Here is a 20,217-nt window from a genome sequence, read left to right on the forward strand (position 1 = left end):
CAGTTGGTCCGGCCAGAGGTAACATTCCTGGGCCGGGTGATCGCACACAGATCAGTGGGGTTAATGAACACACACAGAGACCAAATTCTGACACATCCAAAACCAAGAACTGTGAAGGAGTTGCTTTCCTTTCTTGGCTTGACAGGTTACAGCAGGCAGTTCATTCCGAACTATGCGGGTAAAACGGCCCCTTTAAGGGACCTGATCAAGAAAGTTGGTGTTCGAAATCTGAAGGCTGAATTGCCTTGGACGCCGGACACAGAGACAGCGTTCATTTCACTAAAACAGAATTTGTCAAGAGCCACAGATCTGGCCACACCTAACTATGATGAGGCATTTTATCTTGATGTTTCAGAAACAAAGGGAGTTGTGAATGGTGTGTTGTTTCAGAAAAAAGGGGGAGGTAGGGATGTACTTATGTATGTTAGCATAAGATTAAATTCAACAGAAGCAAGGCATCCCACATGCACACAACACGCAGCAGGAGTAGCAAAGATAATTCAGAAAACAGCACATATAGTGAGGGAACACCCACTGAAAGTGCTTACTACACACAGTGTAGTGGCCTATGTGAACTCACAGGCATTCACAATGACTCCACTGACGCAACAAAGGTTCAGCAAAATTTTAGAGGCGCCAAATCTGATATTCACACATGAAGGAATAAATATGGCAGACCTAATGGGGTCAGGAGAACCACATGACTGTATTAAGAAAGCCCAGGTTGAAGGAAAAATCGAGGGACAACAGTCGGCCCAGAGAGCTGAAGTGATAGCCCTAACTCGAGCCCTGAGGTTGGCTAAAAACATGAGAGTGAACATCTACACTGACTCAGCATATGCGTTTGGAGCAGCTCATGTGGAACTGGCTCAGTGGAAGAGAGCCGGGTTCAGAACGGCCACTAAGGCACCCATCTGTCACAAAAAGGCCCTGGAGGACCCAGACGAGGTAAGTATTATAAAATGCAAAGGCCACTCACAAGCAGACAGTATGGTGGCAAGAGGAAATCAGAAAGCTGACGAAGCCGCAAAGGAAGCAGCGGGCTACAAAGGACAGAGACAACTGGTGCAGGTAACCCCAGAAGAGGAGGTTAGCACTAACAGCATGGAAGAAGTTAGACAGGCTCAGGAGGAGACATCCCCAGAGGAAAAGGGGGTGTGGGAAAACAAAGGAGCCTGGCAAGATGGCGGTTTGTGGAGGGGGCCAGATGGGCGTCCCGCTTTAACGGCCAAAATGGCGGAACAAAAGGTGAATGAGGCTCACGGGCTTGGTCACGTGGGAGTGGAACAGATGGAGAGAAATTTGTGCCGATGGTGGCATCCTGATTTGAGGAGGATGATACTGGAAAAGGCCAGAACGTGCCTAATTTGTGGGGCACACAACCCAAAGCCAGCAGTAAAACCTGAAGCTGGTAAGTTTCTCATGCCAGAAAGGCCAGGAGAAGAGGTCGTGATTGATTATACCGACATGATTGATACAGGCCCAGGTGGGGTGAGGTATTTGCTGGTGTGTGTGGATGTTTTGACTGGATGGCCCGAAGCATGGGCGACTAAATGTGAAGACGCGAAAAGCGTGATTAAGTGCTTAATCAATCATTACATTCCAAGGCATGGGTTTCCCAAGAGAATTAGATCAGACAATGGTACTCACTTCAAGAATAAAGATTTGCAAGAGGTAGAGAGGATGTTGGGAGTGCAACATAAGTTCGGGACGGTCTTTCATCCTCAATCTCAAGGAAAGGTAGAGAGGATGAACCTAAATTTGAAAAGCAAGTTGGCTAAAATTTGTGCGCAGACAGGGCTAAATTGGGTCGCAGCCCTGCCCATTGCTTTGATGACCATAAGATGTTTATGATGATGTTAACTTTGTATTTCAGGTGCAGTTATAACTATTTTATACATATTGCATTTTGTGCTTTTAAAGGAGTTGTGGCTCAAATTTGTCTCTGGAGGGTCATGAGCCTTTGGCTAGCGCTATGATTAGCCAATCTACTGTGAGGATAATATGAGTTCATGAAGGATTGCACACGCTTACAGACACAGAGTTAAGAAACACACATGACAGTATTGATTCCAGGCAAAAGGCCCTAAATTCATTTAGCTTTTAACTGAACTTAAAGAAGGACCAAAGAGGAAGGAAAGCATATATTTTGGTTAAGTCTGATACATTAGAATTAGAAGGTATTGTTACATTAAGGGAGCAAAATGAAATAAAAAGGTTATACCAAAACAGGTGATAACATAGGAAATGTGAGGTTTTAAAATGAAGTTAGTGTTAACACATAGGAGTTGTTTCAAGGCAGCATTTAGCTATGATGAAATGTATACAGGAGTAATTGCTTATATGCTTAAACTTAATTGATTAAAGTGGTTGTTTTCTTTTGGAGTAGATTAACTTGCAGCAGCGACAACTTGTGCATAGGATGTTGATGATCAGATAAGGGAAAGTAGAGCGAGCAACTGGACGTGAAACCAGCGCTTAAAAGAATTTTAAAGTGATGAGTAACGTTGAAGAGTATACATAAATACAAGTCAATAATTTAAGAAGGTAATTAGGATCAGGCTTTTGATTAAAGAGTCCCAGATAGGATAAGTTAGGGAGATGCAAGAAAAGGTGTTTTGTTTCCTTTGCAGAAGATCGATCTCGGCGACCACAGGAGGGGCGAGGATCCTGGAGATCTCGAGGTTCGAGACCACCAGAGAAGGGTCTGCGTGAGGACACAATGTATTGTGACCTCTGGTGTTCCAGAGGTCAAAAGGGGGAGTGTCGAGGAGGGAAATTATTTTACTGCTATTGTTAAATAATTGTCATTGCATTAATAATATAATCTGCAGCATGGATGTTGCATTCCAAGGTTTAAACAGTGTCTCTTTCAGAAAGACTGAGTTGCAGGCTGACAGGAAGTTGTATGCAGAAAGAAGCAGGAAGTTATTTTGAGCCGCAGGCTAAGATGAGGCTTTAACAATATAACAGATAGCTTTAAGAAGGCCTTAAGAGAGGTTCTTGATTAAAACATTTATTTAGTAGAAGACATACACATAGTCTCAGTGAGCTTCTGGTCTGGTAAAAGGTCAGAAGTGCAACAGGTGAATTGAGAAAGAGCATTTGAGGACGAGACACAGACAGTAGGTGAAGAGATGACACAAAGAGCATGTGAGGTCAACACACACACACACACACACACTTTAAATTAGATTTATTTAGAGGAGAGGTTAGTTATGTTTGGCTGTAACTGCAAAATTGTCTTGGTAAAAGAGGAACCGTTTCTTGGTGTCTCGGCAAGAAAGAGGAACAAGACAAGAACTGAAAGGTAGACAGGAAGGGCTAGCCATGAAAATAGAAGATGATTTTCTAGGTGAAAAGTCAATGATGATGTTGATCTGATCTATGTATAAAATGTATCTGTGACGTATGAAGGGGCGTCAGTAAATAAACCCTGATGCTATAAAATATCTGTTCATGCTTTGATTAAGTCGAAGACTACTTCCTGTCTGCGTACAGAGTTGTCTTCCCACGCGTGTATTCATTAAAATCTTCGTTTGACTTCACCCGGCCGGATCGGTGTGGTTATTCTTCGATCACCTCTTGTACCCTTCCTCAATATTGAACCTTAACAGTGTTGACGGGAGGTAGCTCCTCGCCGAGAGAGGCCCACGGCAGGGGATTAAGAGGCAGCGGGATGGTGCCTTATGTCCCCGGGACGGTGAAATTATGGCTACGCGTGTGAAGCACAACACAGTGGTGGGCGGAGTTAGGAGCTCTGCCCATCCAGGGTAAGTCCCGATCCATCCCGTCTAAGACGAACCTCCAGTGGAATCTAAGAATGGTGACTGCCGCTGGCCCTCTCTCCTTTTTCTAGTTGGCACCAGAATGAAGAGGCAGACAGGACGGCGACGATCCTGTTGGTTTCTGCACCGTTTGGATTTTTATGGGACTTGACCTCCATGGCTTAGGCCATTGCATTTTGGCTGTATAGTTTTAATTACTTTTAATGTTTTTAACTTCATGTTCCTGCCTGGCCAGAGTATTTTAGTGCTTTCTTTAAAAATAAATTATAGTTTTAGCAACTCGTGTTTATGTTTACTACTTCCCTTGGCTGCTCCACTGCTCTTCCCGTCAGAAGGGTTTCCCTTCTGTGTTAAACTTATGTCCCCTGTGAATCCACCTATGACAGTGTCGGTGAGGACCCCTCTGTGACTCAAATGCCATGGGACATTGAATTCTGGCTCAGGCCCTGCACTCTCAGGCAGAGCGGGAACCTTTGACTTAGGTGGCATGGGACCGATAGGTTCTGCTGAGGAGCCAGGGATATTGAAGACTCGGGGGACGCAAAAAGCTGATGCCAGCCCCAGCCGATGCAAGTGAAGGTTGCGTAGGCTAGGACTGGACTCATAGCTGACTGTGGAGGCTATGGCAGCGCTGCAGAACATGCAGATCTCCTTAGAGACTGACGCTGCAGCTGGGACCCACCTGCCCCCACCCTGGGAAAAAAACATTGGGTGCAGGAACAAGCTGGACCCTAGCCACCCCCATTCAGGGAGTGAGGATGGGTGTAGGGTTCTCATACTCAGGGGAGGCCCCGGGTAGATCATCAGTCTCTAAGAGTGCAAGTTGTGATACATAAATATTGTCTGGAAGGACCTGCACATATGCCCTACTAACAGTCTTAGGAATGTAGGCAGTGAACAGTGAAGAGTAAACAGTCTCTGGGAATCCAGGCTCAGGAGCATAATAAGCAGTGCTCTGCTAGGGCTTGCTTAGGAATATCACCAATGGACTTAGAATGAGCTGACTGAGACACACAATGAGCAGTTGCTGATGAGACTCGGGTATGTTATTATTCATTTCTCAAAAACTTTAACAGTTTTAGCCCCTATAGGCTCAAACAATAATGGCTTGGCTTTAGCAGAAACAGTCTTTGAAGCACCTAATTCAGGTAAAGTTGTTATCATGTTTGCTAACTCAGAAACAGAGCTCAGACTTTCAATGAGCAGAGGTAGAAAAAATAAGCTCAGGTAATTCATTATTGGAGAGTGAAACACTCAACTCAATTCTGACATCAGAAGGCTTTTTTAACCCAAAAGATAACCTCTATATACAATTCACCAGTCTCAATGTTAATACATGCAAGAACACAATTAATACCAGCTGAGTCAGAAATAGCTGATTTATTTATTACTCACTTGAAAACAGAAAGGTTTATGTGACCATTTGCATTAGCTAGCACAGAGAATGAAATCGCTTCTGTAATACACCCAACACAACAGTTTATTTATTTACAGATTCATTAGTCTTCAATTTTTCCCCAAAAACCCAGTGGTGGATGGCATTACCTTGGCCTCTAGTAACATTGTGAAGAATCTTGGAGTCATTTTTGACCAGGATATGTTCTTCAATGCACATATTAAATAAATATGTAGGACTGCTTTCTTCCATAGCCATGTAGCCAGACTTCTAGAAATCTGCTCCATCCAAAGTGGAATGGATGCCGTCTCACCTAACAAGACCTGGTTTCCTCCAGAAAGCAGTGTTGGGAAGGAGCCTTTTAAATGTATTCCACTACAGATTACAGAATACATGGCACAAAATGTTATTTGTAACGTATTCCGTTACAATACTTTGGATTACTTAATATTGTCATGGTCCTGAGTAGGGATGGGTATGGATAAGATTTTCACGATTCCGATTCCATTTTCGATTCTGTTTAACGATTCGATTCTTTATCGATTCTTTATAAAAAAGGAGAACACTAAGTTCGATTAGCTTGGAACTTCGTTTTATATCTTCTCTTTGAACAAGATAGAAATTTAGGAGTAACATGGCCTTACAAACCCAACAGTGAGATCTTAAGAGATCCAGCCTACGGCTCTTCAATGGGGTGTCACAGGGTCCCCAGGAAAAAAAATTGTAAATGTAAAATAATAAAATAAATATTATTCTGTAGCAATTACACAAGAATATCCAGTAATGTCCCTGCCTACAATTAAACACATTCACTAACCTAAAATCGGGGGCATCTGCTGTGGCAAATGGGTTCAAGCCTTTTACCACAAACTTAGTCACTGCTCGGTGACATTCGTCTATCCTGGCCTGAAAGGAGACGCTACCGGTAGACTGCAGCGAGAACTGGCAGCATCTGAGCCAGACTCTGTCTGTCTCTCTCATCATGGTCACCTAAATGCACAGTAATGGTAGGTTTTGTAATAAGGCAGATCGCGCTAACATAATATGCACTGTTAGTTGATTATTTACCTGCCGCATTAACGGGAGAGGACGTGCAAACGTTACCGCTGCTGCTGGGTTGAGATTCACGAGTCCGGAGCGGAATTAAAAACACGACATTCATTTAAGGTTATCACGTGTTTTGTGAGCAAATGCTTTTGCATATTCGTAATGTTTCCTCCCTTAAATTAAATATCTACTTTGCAAGTATTGCAAGTTGCCCTGTTGTCATCCGTTCTCGTAAAGTATAACCAAACTTTTGAGCGTTTGAGCCGCTTACGCGCCGTGTTTCCTGCGAGGTAAATGACGCTCCGCAACGTGGTGACGTCATTCGGGGCGACTGGAATCGATAAGGGAATCGTTTGCAAAAATGGCAAACAATTCCAAGGAATTGAAACAGTGGGAACCAGTTCTCAACAAGAACCGGTTTTTGATACCCATCCCTAGTCCTGAGTCTGACGACTCAGTGTTTTGTGTTTCTTTATAATATTCTGTGTTCTTGTTTATTCTGTGATGTCTTTGGGTTCGGTTTGCCATTCGTTAGGGTTTTGTTTTGTGCCTGCCTGCTCCCACTTCTCTGTGTTCCCTCTGTCTGTCTATGGTGTCACTGTCTCTGCTTGTGAGTCTGTCTGTTCAGTTCAGTGTCTTGTCTGGTTCTCTGTGTCTGTTAGTTTCCTGTTTTATTCTGAAGGTCCTTGTCTTATGTGAGTAAGTTTAGGTTTTCTTAGTTTTAAGCTCACCCTCACCATCTCTGTTTGTATCTACTTTTGCTAAATAAACTCACTTGCACCAGAGCTGCCGCATCTTGGGTCCTAAATGATTCACACACGGCTTGCCTCGGCAACCCGTGACAGTACGAGCCAGCCACCATGGACCCAGCGGCATTAAACCCGTCCGAGGAGCTCCGGGACGACATTACCTACAATGTGGAGATGCTCCTCAGGCTGTGGCTGGGAAAACCCTCCGAAAGAGCTTCGCTGCGCCGTTGAAAGCCAGCTACAACGGCTCTTTTCCGGCCTGCCATGGCTATTGGAATCGCTTCCCCCGACCATGCAGGCCTTTCGCCACAACACACCACACCTTCTCTCAGCCACTACTGCCTCGCTGCCCGACCCGCTGGATGTGGTTTTGCCCGGCCTGTCGGAGCTGTCTGTGGCGAGGAAACGACAATCGTGCCGCTGGCGCGCCACCCACAGCCGGACGTTCGGACTTCTGAATCGCCGGCTCTGGTGTGTGAGGACTCTTTTCCTGTTTTGGACTGTGGAACTGTTTACTCCGGGGCTATGTTTTTTGTGGCAGATACGAAAGTGAACAGCTATTCACCTGCTCAGCAGCCTTCGGCTCAGCTAGCTGCCCACCCTCAAGATCGTTTAGCTGCCCAGCCACAAGCTCAGTTAACTGCCCAGCAGCCACCTTCAGCTCAGTCTCCTGTGTCGCCAGTGTCTGCCGTAGCCCAGGCTCCAGTGTCGCCAGTGTCTGCCGTAGCCCAGGCTCCAGTGTCCCCGCTAGCTCCATCACTCTTTCTGTCTCCAGTGTCACTCATTCACTCCATGCAGGGAGAAAATCAAATTTCCACCCAGGGTGTTTCTCGCACTTTAGCTGCTTTGGGCACAGTTTTGCACTCCAGGGCCTCCCCAGAGGCTAGGTTTCAGTCCCCAGCTGATTCTGGACCCCTGAAGGTTAAGCAGCCCCCAGAGAACTACTCCGTGTCAGCGCTGTCTGGGCAGAGCCAGTGCTCAGCACAGCACCCATTGCCTTCATGTCTGCCAGAGGACTCCATGCCTGCTGGCTTTGTAATAGTCTCCGCTGGAGGGTCTGATGGAGCCATCCAGCCTGCGGAACCTGCAGAGTCTTCATCCTCGCCTGGTCCAGCTTCAGCGTCTTCATCCTCGCCTGGTCCAGCTTCAGCGTCTTCACCTGTGGAAGTGATTGTGCTTAACTGTATGAAGCTTATTAGACATTATGAAACAGATGATACATAAAAGTGAATTTTGCCAAAGTGCTTAAGATACTTTTTAAAATTAGGCTATTTTTTTTCTTAAAGAAATCTACTACATCATGTGTATTTTTTTTTCTTTTTAATGTCATGTGTCATTTATATTGCAAATATTAATCACAGTTAAATTAAGAGGGGATGTCAATAAAAACTCACGAGCTGTGGTGTCATCAAGTACACCACCGTTCCAATTGTAGAACGATCGCGCTGCGTTCTCGGAAAGTCCAGACTCCCGTATGAACTGTGAAGTCCGGACTAGCGAAAACGTGATTACGGACTCGCGTACTTGAGTATTTAGAAATGGCCTAACAATCTGCAGTCAATGAATTAACCTCAACTAACACCAGCTAACAATGTTAGCTCGATGGCCGTCATTAGCCTTCATAGTAATAAAAATCACACAACAATAGTATATTGAAGATGCTGAAGTTTCGCCCATCCCATTCTTCTTATGAAGTGGTGTCCAACTAAGAAATGCATTCCTGCCTCTGCACTGCTGGCTCTGCTGTGCTGGCTCTGGGTCCATTGTGTAACTGACGCCACCAACATTAACAGGACACTTACATTAGAGCCTCTTATTGCGTGTTTTGTTTGGGTTTCCAGCAATCAGAATCAGAGAAACTCAGACCCGCCGTGTTCCCAGGAGGGAACAAGCATCGAAGGCGTTTGGAAAGGGAGGGGGGATGAGTGTGTATCAGTGTATATGTATGTGTGTGCGTGTCCAGAGTTCAGCTGAGACAGTGTCCTTCGCCCTGCTAGGCTAAGTAAACAGTCTTCCAGCCAACCCAGGTGGCCTTGTAGGGAATGGGAAGGAACAGACTAAACACAGTCATTATCAGGGTGTTTTTGTTCGGCTCCAGTCTTGAGACCGCAGCTGGCGCCGAAAGGGTATCCGCATGAAGTGATGGTGCTTTTAACTTTTAACTTTAGTGCGAACAGCTCATATGAATTTCAAAGCAGTTCTAACAGTCCAACACTGGTCTCTCAATCTCCCGTTGGAGAGCCGCGAGCTTCGCCATGATGTTATCAAACTTGCGCTCTGTGATGTTGTCATTCTTGTGCTCAAAGAGCCAATTCTGTGAACTCACGACCGCAGTGAGCCTCCCCAAAATGTAATCCAATTTGCACTCAGAGATGTTATTCCGAGCGAGCCCTTCCAAGATGTAATCCAGTCTGCAGTCAGAGATCTTATTCTGAGTATTCACGACAGCCGTAGCCTCTCCAAGATCTTATCTGTGCTGCACTCAATGAGCCCATTTTGAGAAACTCACACCTCTTCCCATTGTTTCAATCCCAGCGGGCAGCCTTGTGGGGATTTGAACAGCCGGTTCCGCTTCCTTAATTCTTCGATAAGTCAGGGCCAAGCCAGCTCAGCAAGAACCCTGTTACCATGGTTCGGAATAGGTAGATATCTTCAGCACTCAGGCTCACCCAAGCCCAAACTTCTCATTGAGAAAGGGGTGTCAATTGCATTTAGGGACCAGTTGATCAAATCCATAATTCCTCTTTTAGGTTTTAAAGAACAGACTGTGAGAGAGTGTTCCAGGGAAAACTAATACAAAAATACGAGACTAGACAAGGACACAAGAGGCTAAGCAGGGAAGCTAAGGGAGAGGAGGAGAGGAGAAAAGTGCGACCGCCTTCGTCAAGAGCAAGAGCAGAAAAAAAAGGGAGTTGTACAAGAGATGGCCACGGGCAGGAATGATTTCCTGTGTCATTCAGTGGTGCATTTGGAAAGCTGAGCAGTGGCATCAAGGCAGAAGAGCAGTCTAACAGTGGAAAGGAATTGGTGTGGCAAGTGCAGTGTTCTTTCTTGACCACAGATGCGGGATGATCTGGGAAAGGTTCCTCATCCTCTGACCACTGGCTTGCCAAAAAGGATGCAGGGCCAGGTGAGGAAAAACCAGTCTGTGGAAATAGTGACGATGCAGAGCCAGTGAGGGGACTCGTATCAATTCTCTTGTGGAAACCAAGAATGTGTTTAGAAATCCTAGGCAACTGAAGTAATCATGGGTTGTCCCTGAGGATGGTGTCAATGCCTCTTAGCCTGACTGATAGAATCTTTAAATCAAAGGACTTGTGAATGCAATCCTGAATAAGCTTTCCACCTTTTCTCCAAACTCCTCTGGAATAGCATCTGCGGGGGCTGTTTTATGGTTAGAGTATACTTTCAAGATTGCAAAGTGCGAGATGTGTGAGGAACCAAATGCAGACATGTAAGGCAGGCTGTGGTAAACTCACAATGAGCCATTTTGCTGCAGGGAAAATACAATGTGGAATATAAAACACAAAATGAAACTCAAAGCCATAAACTGGGAAATAATACTTGGACTAGGAGCGACTGGAGCTGAGAGACAAGAAGGGGAGATGAACTGACACTCTGAAAAAAGGAGAGTGAGACAATATGCACACAGGTGGGTGATTAGGGGAAGTGGAGAACAAGACACAGGTGAACCAAATCAGAGCAGACGAGACAAAGGAAGCAAAACTAAAAGCAAAGCACAAGGAGCACAAATTCTCTCCAAGTAAAACAGGAAGTAATAATTAAACAGAGAAAACACAATCACCTTAATGAAATTAATACAAGCAACTTGACAGAGGAGGGAAAAATACTAAGGGAACACAGAGAGTGGCAAAACAAACAAACTAAAACAGGAATACAATGCAAACTACTATAAGCAAGAAAGGAGCAAAAACTAGTTGGACTCAAAATAAAAGATTACTACAAATACCAAAATCAACCAACAAAGGATATAACAGAAGTTGTAGACTAATACATGAAATGTAAACTTAAGAAAAAATTCTAAAGATGTTTGAACCTAATTTGAAAACCCAAAATACACCGACCACTGGGCAACAGGCCCAAGACCATGACACTGGATTAAGGTCCTTTGGACAGAAAAGGCCAAAGTGGAGATGTTTGTTCATAATGCACAAAGCCAAACACAGTATATCTTCATAAACACCAATTGCATGAGGCTTTTATTCCATGTTTCATGACTTATTTTATCTTGTCTTTAATCTCCAGGCTGACAGTTTACACACCATTACTGGGCGGTAACTAAACAATAAACCTGATCAGGTGTTTTTTCCACTTGCAGGTGTCATATAGCAGGGAGGAATATGTGGGCACCATGCACGAATTCATCCAGTTCTCTATGTACGAGTCACACACCTCTTCACCGCTGCAAAAGATCATGAAGATGAACGATTTCATGGGCCGCACCCTGGACTTTGGGAGGCAGCAGTGTGATGGGGTGCTGAAGAACCAGCAGCTGATGGCGACTCTGCAGGACAGTGCTTTCGATGCTATCCTACAAGACCCCCTTGCAATGTGTGGCGACCTGGTGGCTGACATGCTCGGCGTGCCACTCATCCTCTCGCTGCGCTTCAGCTTTGGCAGTGTTATGGAGCGACACTGTGGCCACGCCCCGTTGCCACCATCTTATGTTCCATTAGCTCCTCTTCCATACAACGACCGCATGACGTTCGTGGAGAGACTGATCAACATGGTGACATATGTGGCGTCATCCACGCTAACTGAACTTGCCTGGAAGCTGTCTGTGAATAAATACTATAGTGAGATCAAAGGTCAGAGGTCACATCATAATGTCATTATCTGATACACAGTGGTGGGAAAAAGTGTTTGTCCCCCTCCTGATTTACTATTTTTTTGTATGTGTGTCACTCTTAAATGTTTCAGATCATCAAACAAATTGAAATATTAGACAAAGATAACAAGGAAACGCAAAATGCCGTTTCTAAATGAAGGCGTTTTCTATTAAGGGGGAAAAATCCAAACCTACATGTCCCTGTGTGAAAATGTGATTGCCAGATTACCTAATAACTGGTCGGGGCTCTCTTTGCATTTTGGCAGCAGGTTGCATTTGCAGTAACTGGCAATGAATCTTTTACAGTGCTGTGAAGGAACTTTGGTCCACTCATCTTTCCAGAGTTGTTGTATTTCAACCAAATTGGAGGGTTTTCAAGCATGAACCACCTTTGTAAGGTCATGCCACAGCATCTAAATTGGATTCAGGTCAGGACCTTGACTGGACCACTCCAAAGTCCTTAGGGACTAAGTAAAGCGCTATACAAATACAGGCCATTTACCATTTACAGGCCATGTTACTTTTACGTCAGATGTACTGGGACACACACTTTTCAAAAAGTTAAACTTTTGTCCCATCAGTTCACAGAGTATTGTCCCAAACTCTGGAGGATCATCAAGATATTTTCTGCCAAAACTGACACAAGCCTTTATGTTCCTTTTGCACTGCAGTGGTTTTCGTCTTGGAACTCCGCCATGCAGGCCATTTTTGCCCAGTCTTTTTTATGGTGGAGTCATGAACACCAGTGTTGGGAAGGTTACTTTTAAAATGTATTCCATTACAGATTACAGAATACATGCCCCAAAATGTATTCTGTAACGTATTCCGTTTCGTTACTCAATGACAGTATCACATTCTGAATACTTTGGATTACTTAATATATTATCGTGCTTTTTACAACAACGTGAATGTACTATTGCTGTGTGATTTATTACTATTACTGAAGGTCCGTGGCTCCGAACCGTAGTAAAGGGACCTCTGGCTAATACGGTGGGTTCCGTATCGGGCTCGTAGCCGAAAAAAAGCTTTACTTTGTTGTGTGGGTCAACTTTGCTTGCAAGAGACAGAGAGAGGCGTTGAAAGGCTGCTCCAACGGAACTTACTGTTTCGGAGGAAAACACGAACACAGTGTACAGTCGAGTCTTAATAACGTACTTACAACTGGGCTCATCAGGCACTCTTCTTGGCTGCAGTGGTTATTATATTTACATGCATCCAGCTCTTTTTGCTCAGTGACAGCTCGTACTTTTCCACTCTCCTTTTTCTCCCTCCTCTTGCTCACAGACACATAACGGGTATGGCAGTCCATTCTCCCTGCAACACGGACTACACTGCCAATGAGGCTACATTCTTTAGAGCTATGCCTGTAGCATTCTGCGTATTAGCTTAGCACAAGAACAACAACAACAAAAAGGCGCTCTCTCACCCAGGAAACTGTCAGGGCTCTGTGTGCAGGCGGATGGAGAGGAGGATCCAAATGCGAGACTCTGAGACTCTGGAATTGAATTGAGACTGAATTGAAACTGAGAACCTTAGCTTTATTGCTGGCGACAAACGAAAACGTGAACAGAACAATGACACCGAGAACTGAACACACAGGCATAATTCTGAGGGTAAGACGCAACACCGAGCATGGGAAAACACAGGGCTTAAATACACAGGGTAGTAATGAGGGAATGGGCAACAGAAGGGAGACACAGCTGGGGGAGATCAGGGCTAACGAGACGGGGGAGCTAAGCTGCACACACTAACATAAGACAAAGACTTTCACAATAAAACAGGAAACAAGAATTACTAAACCAGATGCAGACATGACCCTGAGAGACAGACTAGACACTGAACAGAAACTGTAATACACATGAGAACCCAAAACCTAAGAACTGATCCCTCACCAAGAATAATAGAAACAGATGTATAATGATAATAATAAACAAAGCACCAGAACATCAGAAAACAATCCATAATGCAAAAATAAACCAAAACATAATAAACTCAAAATACTGGGTCCAACGGACCCAGAACCGTGACAGAAACACACAGTCGCAGAGAGAGAGCGTTGCCCTGTAACCATGGCAACCGTAGCGCTGCCGCCTGGAACAATCCGGTTGTTCAGTCTGACGTCACTAGCCGTGTCTGGACCTACACTCCGCTGCAGGTCCATATATCAAACGATCACTATGGCATTACTGAGAGTTGAAAAACTGTCTAAAGTCTTTCATCTTTAATAAAATGATCAGCGTTCTGCTCTACCAGGTGTAACAATTGAGTTTAACATCCAGGCATCCATGAAAATGGAATTTATAACATTTAACGGAGTTAGAAGTTAGCAGGGAGTTAGCTCGCTAGCTTTTATCTAAATACAATATAGCATGTCCTGACTCCGGGGTTTTGGAAACAAATTAAAACGTACAGCTCTGTTATCACTTCCAACATAAATGAAGACAGAAAACTAAACAGCAGTGACGTTTGTAGGGTTACTGAAGTTTGGCTAGCTGGTATATAATGATGTGCTACGTGACCGCTAGCGACACAGCTATGTTAGCATAATATAAACAAGCTAACTTTTTTTCCACTCGATAAAAGTTAATGTGAGTGTTCTCGGTGGTCAGGAACAAATGTAATCGCATGGCAGGATGCTGTAAAAGGACCAAACTTCAGCCAGGAGAACAACTGAGATAATCTATCCACAATACGAGGTTAGTCATTCATATACTGCTGCATAGGCTGGGCTGTAGTTACATCCTAAGGTTTTAAAAACTGAGCTTAAATAAATGATTAGCGGTAATAAAAGCCGAGGGAGGTTAACAGTGATCACTGACTGTTTTAGGAGATTTTTGAGATCAAATAGAAGAAAATACATAACATTAAACATGTTAACAACACAAAAGCCATATTAAACGCAGACTACTTTAGGCCCGGAAGTAGGATTCGTCGTGTCATCCCTAAACAACCGGATAGACCATAGCTGTCAAACAAACCCAAACAATCCTGACCCGCGACAATATGAAATAGGAAAATACTGCAGTGTCAATCATTTATTTCAACAAAGTAACTGTATTCTAAATACTACCTTTTTAAATGGTAACTGTAACCAGTGTTGGGAAGGTTACTTTTAAAATGTATTCCATTACAGAATACAGAATACATGCCCCAAAATGTATTTTGTAACGTATTCCGTTACGTTACTCAATGACAGTAACGTATTCTGAATACTTTGGATTACTTAATATATTATCATGCTTTTTACAACAACGTGAATGTACTATTGCTGTGTGATTTATTACTATTACTGAAGGTCCGCGACTCCGAACTGTAGTAAAGGGACCTCTGACTAATACGGCGGGGTCCCTGTCGGCTCGTAGCCGAAAAAAAGCTTTACTTTGTTGTGTGGGTCAACTTTTCTTGCGACAGACAGAGAGAGGCGTTGAAAGACTGCTCCAACGGAACTTATTGTTTTCGGAGGAAAACACGAACACAGTGTACAGTCGAGTCTTAATAACGTACTTACAACTGGGCTCATCAGGCACTCTTCTTGGCTGCAGTGGTTATTATATTTACATGCATCCAGCTCTTTTTGCTCAGTGACAGCTCGTACTTTTCCACTCTCCTTTTTCTCCCTCCTCTTGCTCACAGACACATAACGGGTATGGCAGTCCATTCTCCCTGCAACACGGACTACACTGGCCATGATGCTACATTCTTTAGAGCTATGCCTGTAGCATTCTGCCTGTTAGCTTAGCACAACAACAACAACGAAAAGGCGCTCTCTCACCCAGGAAACACACAGTCGCAGAGAGAGAGAGAGAGAGAGAGCGTGTCGCCCTGTAACCATGGCAACCGTAACGCTGCCGCCTGGAACAACAGAATGTAGCTGTCAAACAAACCCAAACAGTCCTGACCCGCGACAAAATGAAACAGGAAAGTACCGCAGTGTAATCCATTTATTTCAACAAAGTAACTGTATTCTGAATACCACCCTTTTAAACGGTAACTGTAACGGAATACAGTTACTCATATTTTGTATTTTAAATACGTAACGGCGGTACATGTATTCCGTTACTCCCCAACACTGACTGTAACGGAATACAGTTAATCATATTTTGTATTTTAAATACATAACGGCGGTACATGTATTCCATTACTCCCCAACACTGATGAACGATGACCATAACTGAGACAAATGAGGCCGGCAGTTCTTTGGATGTTGTTCCTGGGTCTTTTGTGACCTCTTGGATGAGTCTTTCATGTGCTCTTGGGGTAATATTGGTCAGCCTGCCAGTCCTAGAAAGGTTCACCACTGTTCCATGTTTTCTCCATTTGTGAATAATGGTGCTCACTGTGGTTCGCTGGAGTTCCATAGCTTTAGAAATGCTTTATAACCGTTTCCAGACTAAAACACTGCATTTTAACTTGTGTTATCTTTGTCTAATATTAAAAATTTTCTTAAGATCTGAAACATATAAATGTGACAAACATACAAAAAAAAAAGGTAATGAGGAATTGAGCACCTTTTCTCACCACTAAATGTGAAATTTAGGAAATAAAAGTAGCCAACTACAAGCTTTTATTTTGAAGTCATATCCCTTCTTTCCTGTATGGACAGGAACTCCCAGCAGTGTGTGTGAGACTATGGGGAAGGCCGACGTGTGGCTCATCAGGACGTTCTGGGACATTGAGACGCCACGGCCGACCCCACCAAACTTCAAATACGTGGGCGGTCTACACTGCAAACCAGCCAATCAGCTGCCAGAGGTGTGAGCTCTGATTGCACACACTTTTATACTGAAATGGGACAGGTGAGTGTTGATGTAATGATGATGTCACATCTTCCAGGACCTGGAGGCATTTGTGCAGAGTTCAGGTGATGCCGGCATAATTGTGGCTTCCTTCGGCTCCATGGTAACCAACCTGACGATGCAGCACGCTAACATCATCGCCACCGCCTTCGGTCAGATCCCACAGAAGGTCAGAAGCTCCACCTACTCACAGACAAACAATCAGGGACTGGGCTGTCAGCAGATATTGATTACATCACTGATTACTTTCTGGATTAATCATCAAAAAATACCTGCAGGCAGAAGAAGCTCAGATGGTTTGTTTCATCTTTGACTTGAGGAGTGTTTTCTACCTTTCAGGTGATTTGGCGTTACCGTGGCGAGGCTCCAACTGCATTGGCGCCAAACACAAAGATTTCTGATTGGATCCCTCAGAACGACCTGCTGGGTATGTCTGTGAAGGTTCTCAGTCATCCAGGTCATCGTAGTCAAAGGAGCTTGCAAAGAAAAGCGTCTGGACTTCTTTAAGTTACTTGAAGACGTTTCACCTCTCATCCGAGAAGCTTCTTCAGTTCTACGGTCAGATGGTGGAGAGTCCCAGATATAAACCTAGTGGGAGTAACCCCCCACAGAGGGACAAAAGGACCCCCTGATGATCCTCTAATCGCCTGAGCCAAGGTGTGAAACTGGGCGTGGGTCCCAATCAGCCAGAGTTTCGGGTGAGCTCATTGTGAAACCTGGCCCCGCCTTATCATGCGAATTCCTGAGATCAGATGGCCCAGGATGTGAGTGGGCGTTAAGGCGTCTGGGAAGGGATCTCAAAACTGGATTATAGATGGCAGAGAGTTGGTGTCGTAAACCACCGCCTCTGTTCAAAGATGGTCGCTCACCAAACAGCCACTTCACAAGCGCATGGCACAACACAGAAGAGCCACCTCCACAGGACAAGACTCAGCAGTCCATCTGCATCTTAAGCATAAAGGACACTCTTTCGAGGATGCCAGTGTTCACATTTTGGACAGAGAGGACAGATGGTTTGAAAGAGGAGTGAAAGAAGCCATCTATGTCCACTGTGAGCGACCATCTTTGAACAGAGGCGGTGGTTTACGACACCAACTCTCTGCCATCTATAATCCAGTTTTGAGATCCTTTCCCAGACGCTTTAACGCCCACTCACATCCTGGGCCATCTGACCTCAGGAAATCACATGATAAGGTGGGGCCAGGTTTCACAATGAGCTCACCCGAAACTCTGGCTGATTGGGACCCACGCCCAGTTTCACACCTTGGCTCAGGCGATTAGAGGATCATCAGGGGGTCCTTTTGTCCCTCTGTGGGGGGACACTCCCACTAGGTTTATATCTGGGACTCTCCACCATTTGACCTTAGAACTGAAGAAACTTCTCGGATGAGAGGTGAAACGTCTTCAAGCAACTTAAAGAAGTCCAGACGCTTTTCTTTGCAAGTTCCTTTGATGACCTGCTGGGTATGACTCATTCATGATGTCATGGGATTTTGAAACAAAAGCCCAATGAGGCCTCTTTTTTTTTTTTTAACTTCCTCAGGTGGATTGTGATGTTCTTTCACAATAAAAGCTCTGCATTTGTTTGTCCTCAGGTCACCCAAAGACAAAGGCATTCGTGACACATGGCGGCACTAACGGTCTGTATGAAGCTGTGTTTCACGGTGTGCCTCTGGTGGGCGTGCCACTGTTTGGCGATCAGCCTGATAATCTCGCCCGTATGAGCCGCCTCGGCACCGCCATCGTCCTGGACTTCAACCATCTGACAGCTGAGGAGCTGGCAGAGGCGCTGCACGTCGTTACAAACCAGCCAAGGTAAAGGTGATTTTAGTGTGGAATTGTGTTTGTATATTTCCTGTTAATAGTTTCATCTTTGTACATTTGGACCTGTTTAATAACATTTTATTTCCTGTCTTTGACCTGATTCCTTCACAGTAAAAGTGCACTACTGTTTAACAGTGAAACTGTCATATGACTTCCTGTTTGTTTACCATGCACAGCTACAGGACCAACATGCAGCGTCTGTCAGCGGTGCACCGCGACCAGCCAGTAACACCACTGAGTACCGCCGTCTTCTGGGTGGAGTTTGTTATGCGACATGGTGGAGCTAGGCATCTGCGGTTGGCATCATACGACCTGAACTGGTTCCAGTACCACAGCTTGGACACCGGTGCTGCCCTGCTGGTCGCTTTGATGACCGTCGCTGCTTTGTGGTGGGTGGGGATACGCTGCATCCTGCGGCAGTGCAGACAGCGAGCAGGAAGAGAGAAGAAGGACTGAAGAGAGATTTGACATTTTTGGAGTAATATATAAATAGGTTTGGAGGTTTTAACCATCCAAAAGAACAAATGCAGACATACTCCACAGTTTGGTTCTTCTTTCATTTTAAGAACACATGACTGCACTGTATTCTCTGCTTCAGAGGAGATGTCCTCAAATGCAGCTTCTCTATTATATTTTCTAATAAACCAAACTGTCTCATCAGTGTAGAGTGATGCCTCTTATTCAGTCTGCCATCTGCCATGAATTTGTGGCTGTGGTCACAAAGCTGTGTCAAAGGTGTGACTGTGAACAGCTACAATGAAAGATGAGTTCACTTTCTGCAGGGGTTTTCCGAGACAATCCGTTCAGTGTACTTCACGCACTGAACGACAAAAGGAGGCATGTGAATTATATTTTTATTTGTAGTGTTACAAACCCCTCTGACGCCTTGGCTTCCAATCACAAATTCATTGTGCTCTCAGCAGTAATTCCTGGTACATTTTGTTTTCTAAATTTTATGTTTATTGGTGTGTAGATGGATGTATTGTCGTGTTCTATTTTCTTGAGAGAAAAAAATGCTCAAATTATGACTTTTAAAAATTAATTGTTAAATGGTTACATAGAGCCATGGACCTCTGCCTTTCAGGGCTCAGAGAGACAAAGGATGACACACGAAAGCAGTAAGCATGTTAATGTGATTGGTTAAAAAGTCGGGGGAAACCACGGATTTAGAATTGGGTCCCCTTATCTGGCTTGAGTCTAGTATCTGGCTCACATTTCATATCCTGCACCTATTGGACATCTCTTTGTAACAGGAGATGACTCTTCCCACATCACCATGGCAACCACATCCCCTCCTCTGGTCAGGCCTATAGAAGTGAAGAGAGAGAGAGCTCTCCCTAGCTCCATTATTTACATAGTTGTTTTCTGGGTAGTGGTGTCAGTGTGCACCAGCCTGCTTCCAAGCTCTATTGTGTAAATCTCTACCATTGGAATGTGTGATATAAGTGTGGCATTTTTTTTTCTCAACACTCTATTCTGCATTACATATTTGGGCAGATAAAACATAAATGTAAGTTTACTCTATCAGAATGAAATTTCAGATACAAGTGGTGGAAAGCTTTCTCCAAAAGGTGGACGGTGCCTTCGTGATAGGGTGAGGAGTTCAGTCATTTGGGAGGAGTTCACAGTAGAACCACTGCTCCTCCACATCACAAGGAGACATCTAAGACTGTCGCCTCCTGGGTAAGGTTCTCCTGGGAGGAGTCCCCCAAGTGTAGACCCGGGACATGCTGGAGAGATTGCACTTCAGATTAGCAGAAGAAAACAA

General features: G+C 44.5%; 1 protein-coding gene across 1 annotated transcript in view; it reads left to right on the top strand.

Moving 5' to 3' along the window:
- LOC146570303 (UDP-glucuronosyltransferase 2A2-like) overlaps nt 1-19,114 on the top strand; it is a 30,161-nt gene extending 11,047 nt beyond the window's left edge. The window contains exons 2-7 of the mRNA XM_085283246.1: nt 11,320-11,809; nt 16,433-16,581; nt 16,663-16,794; nt 16,965-17,052; nt 18,221-18,440; nt 18,626-19,114. Coding sequence (XP_085139372.1) covers nt 11,320-11,809; nt 16,433-16,581; nt 16,663-16,794; nt 16,965-17,052; nt 18,221-18,440; nt 18,626-18,905 — 1,359 coding nt within the window. The 3' untranslated portion in view covers nt 18,906-19,114. The remainder of the gene's footprint in view (nt 1-11,319; nt 11,810-16,432; nt 16,582-16,662; nt 16,795-16,964; nt 17,053-18,220; nt 18,441-18,625) is intronic.
- The last annotated feature ends 1,103 nt before the right edge of the window (nt 19,115-20,217 follow it).

This window comes from Mchenga conophoros, linkage group LG7 (assembly GCF_057382185.1).
Source record: "Mchenga conophoros isolate Kocher_MC1m ecotype Shallow Benthic linkage group LG7, M_conophoros_male_GT1.1, whole genome shotgun sequence".
NCBI classification, from domain to species: domain Eukaryota; kingdom Metazoa; phylum Chordata; class Actinopteri; order Cichliformes; family Cichlidae; genus Mchenga; species Mchenga conophoros.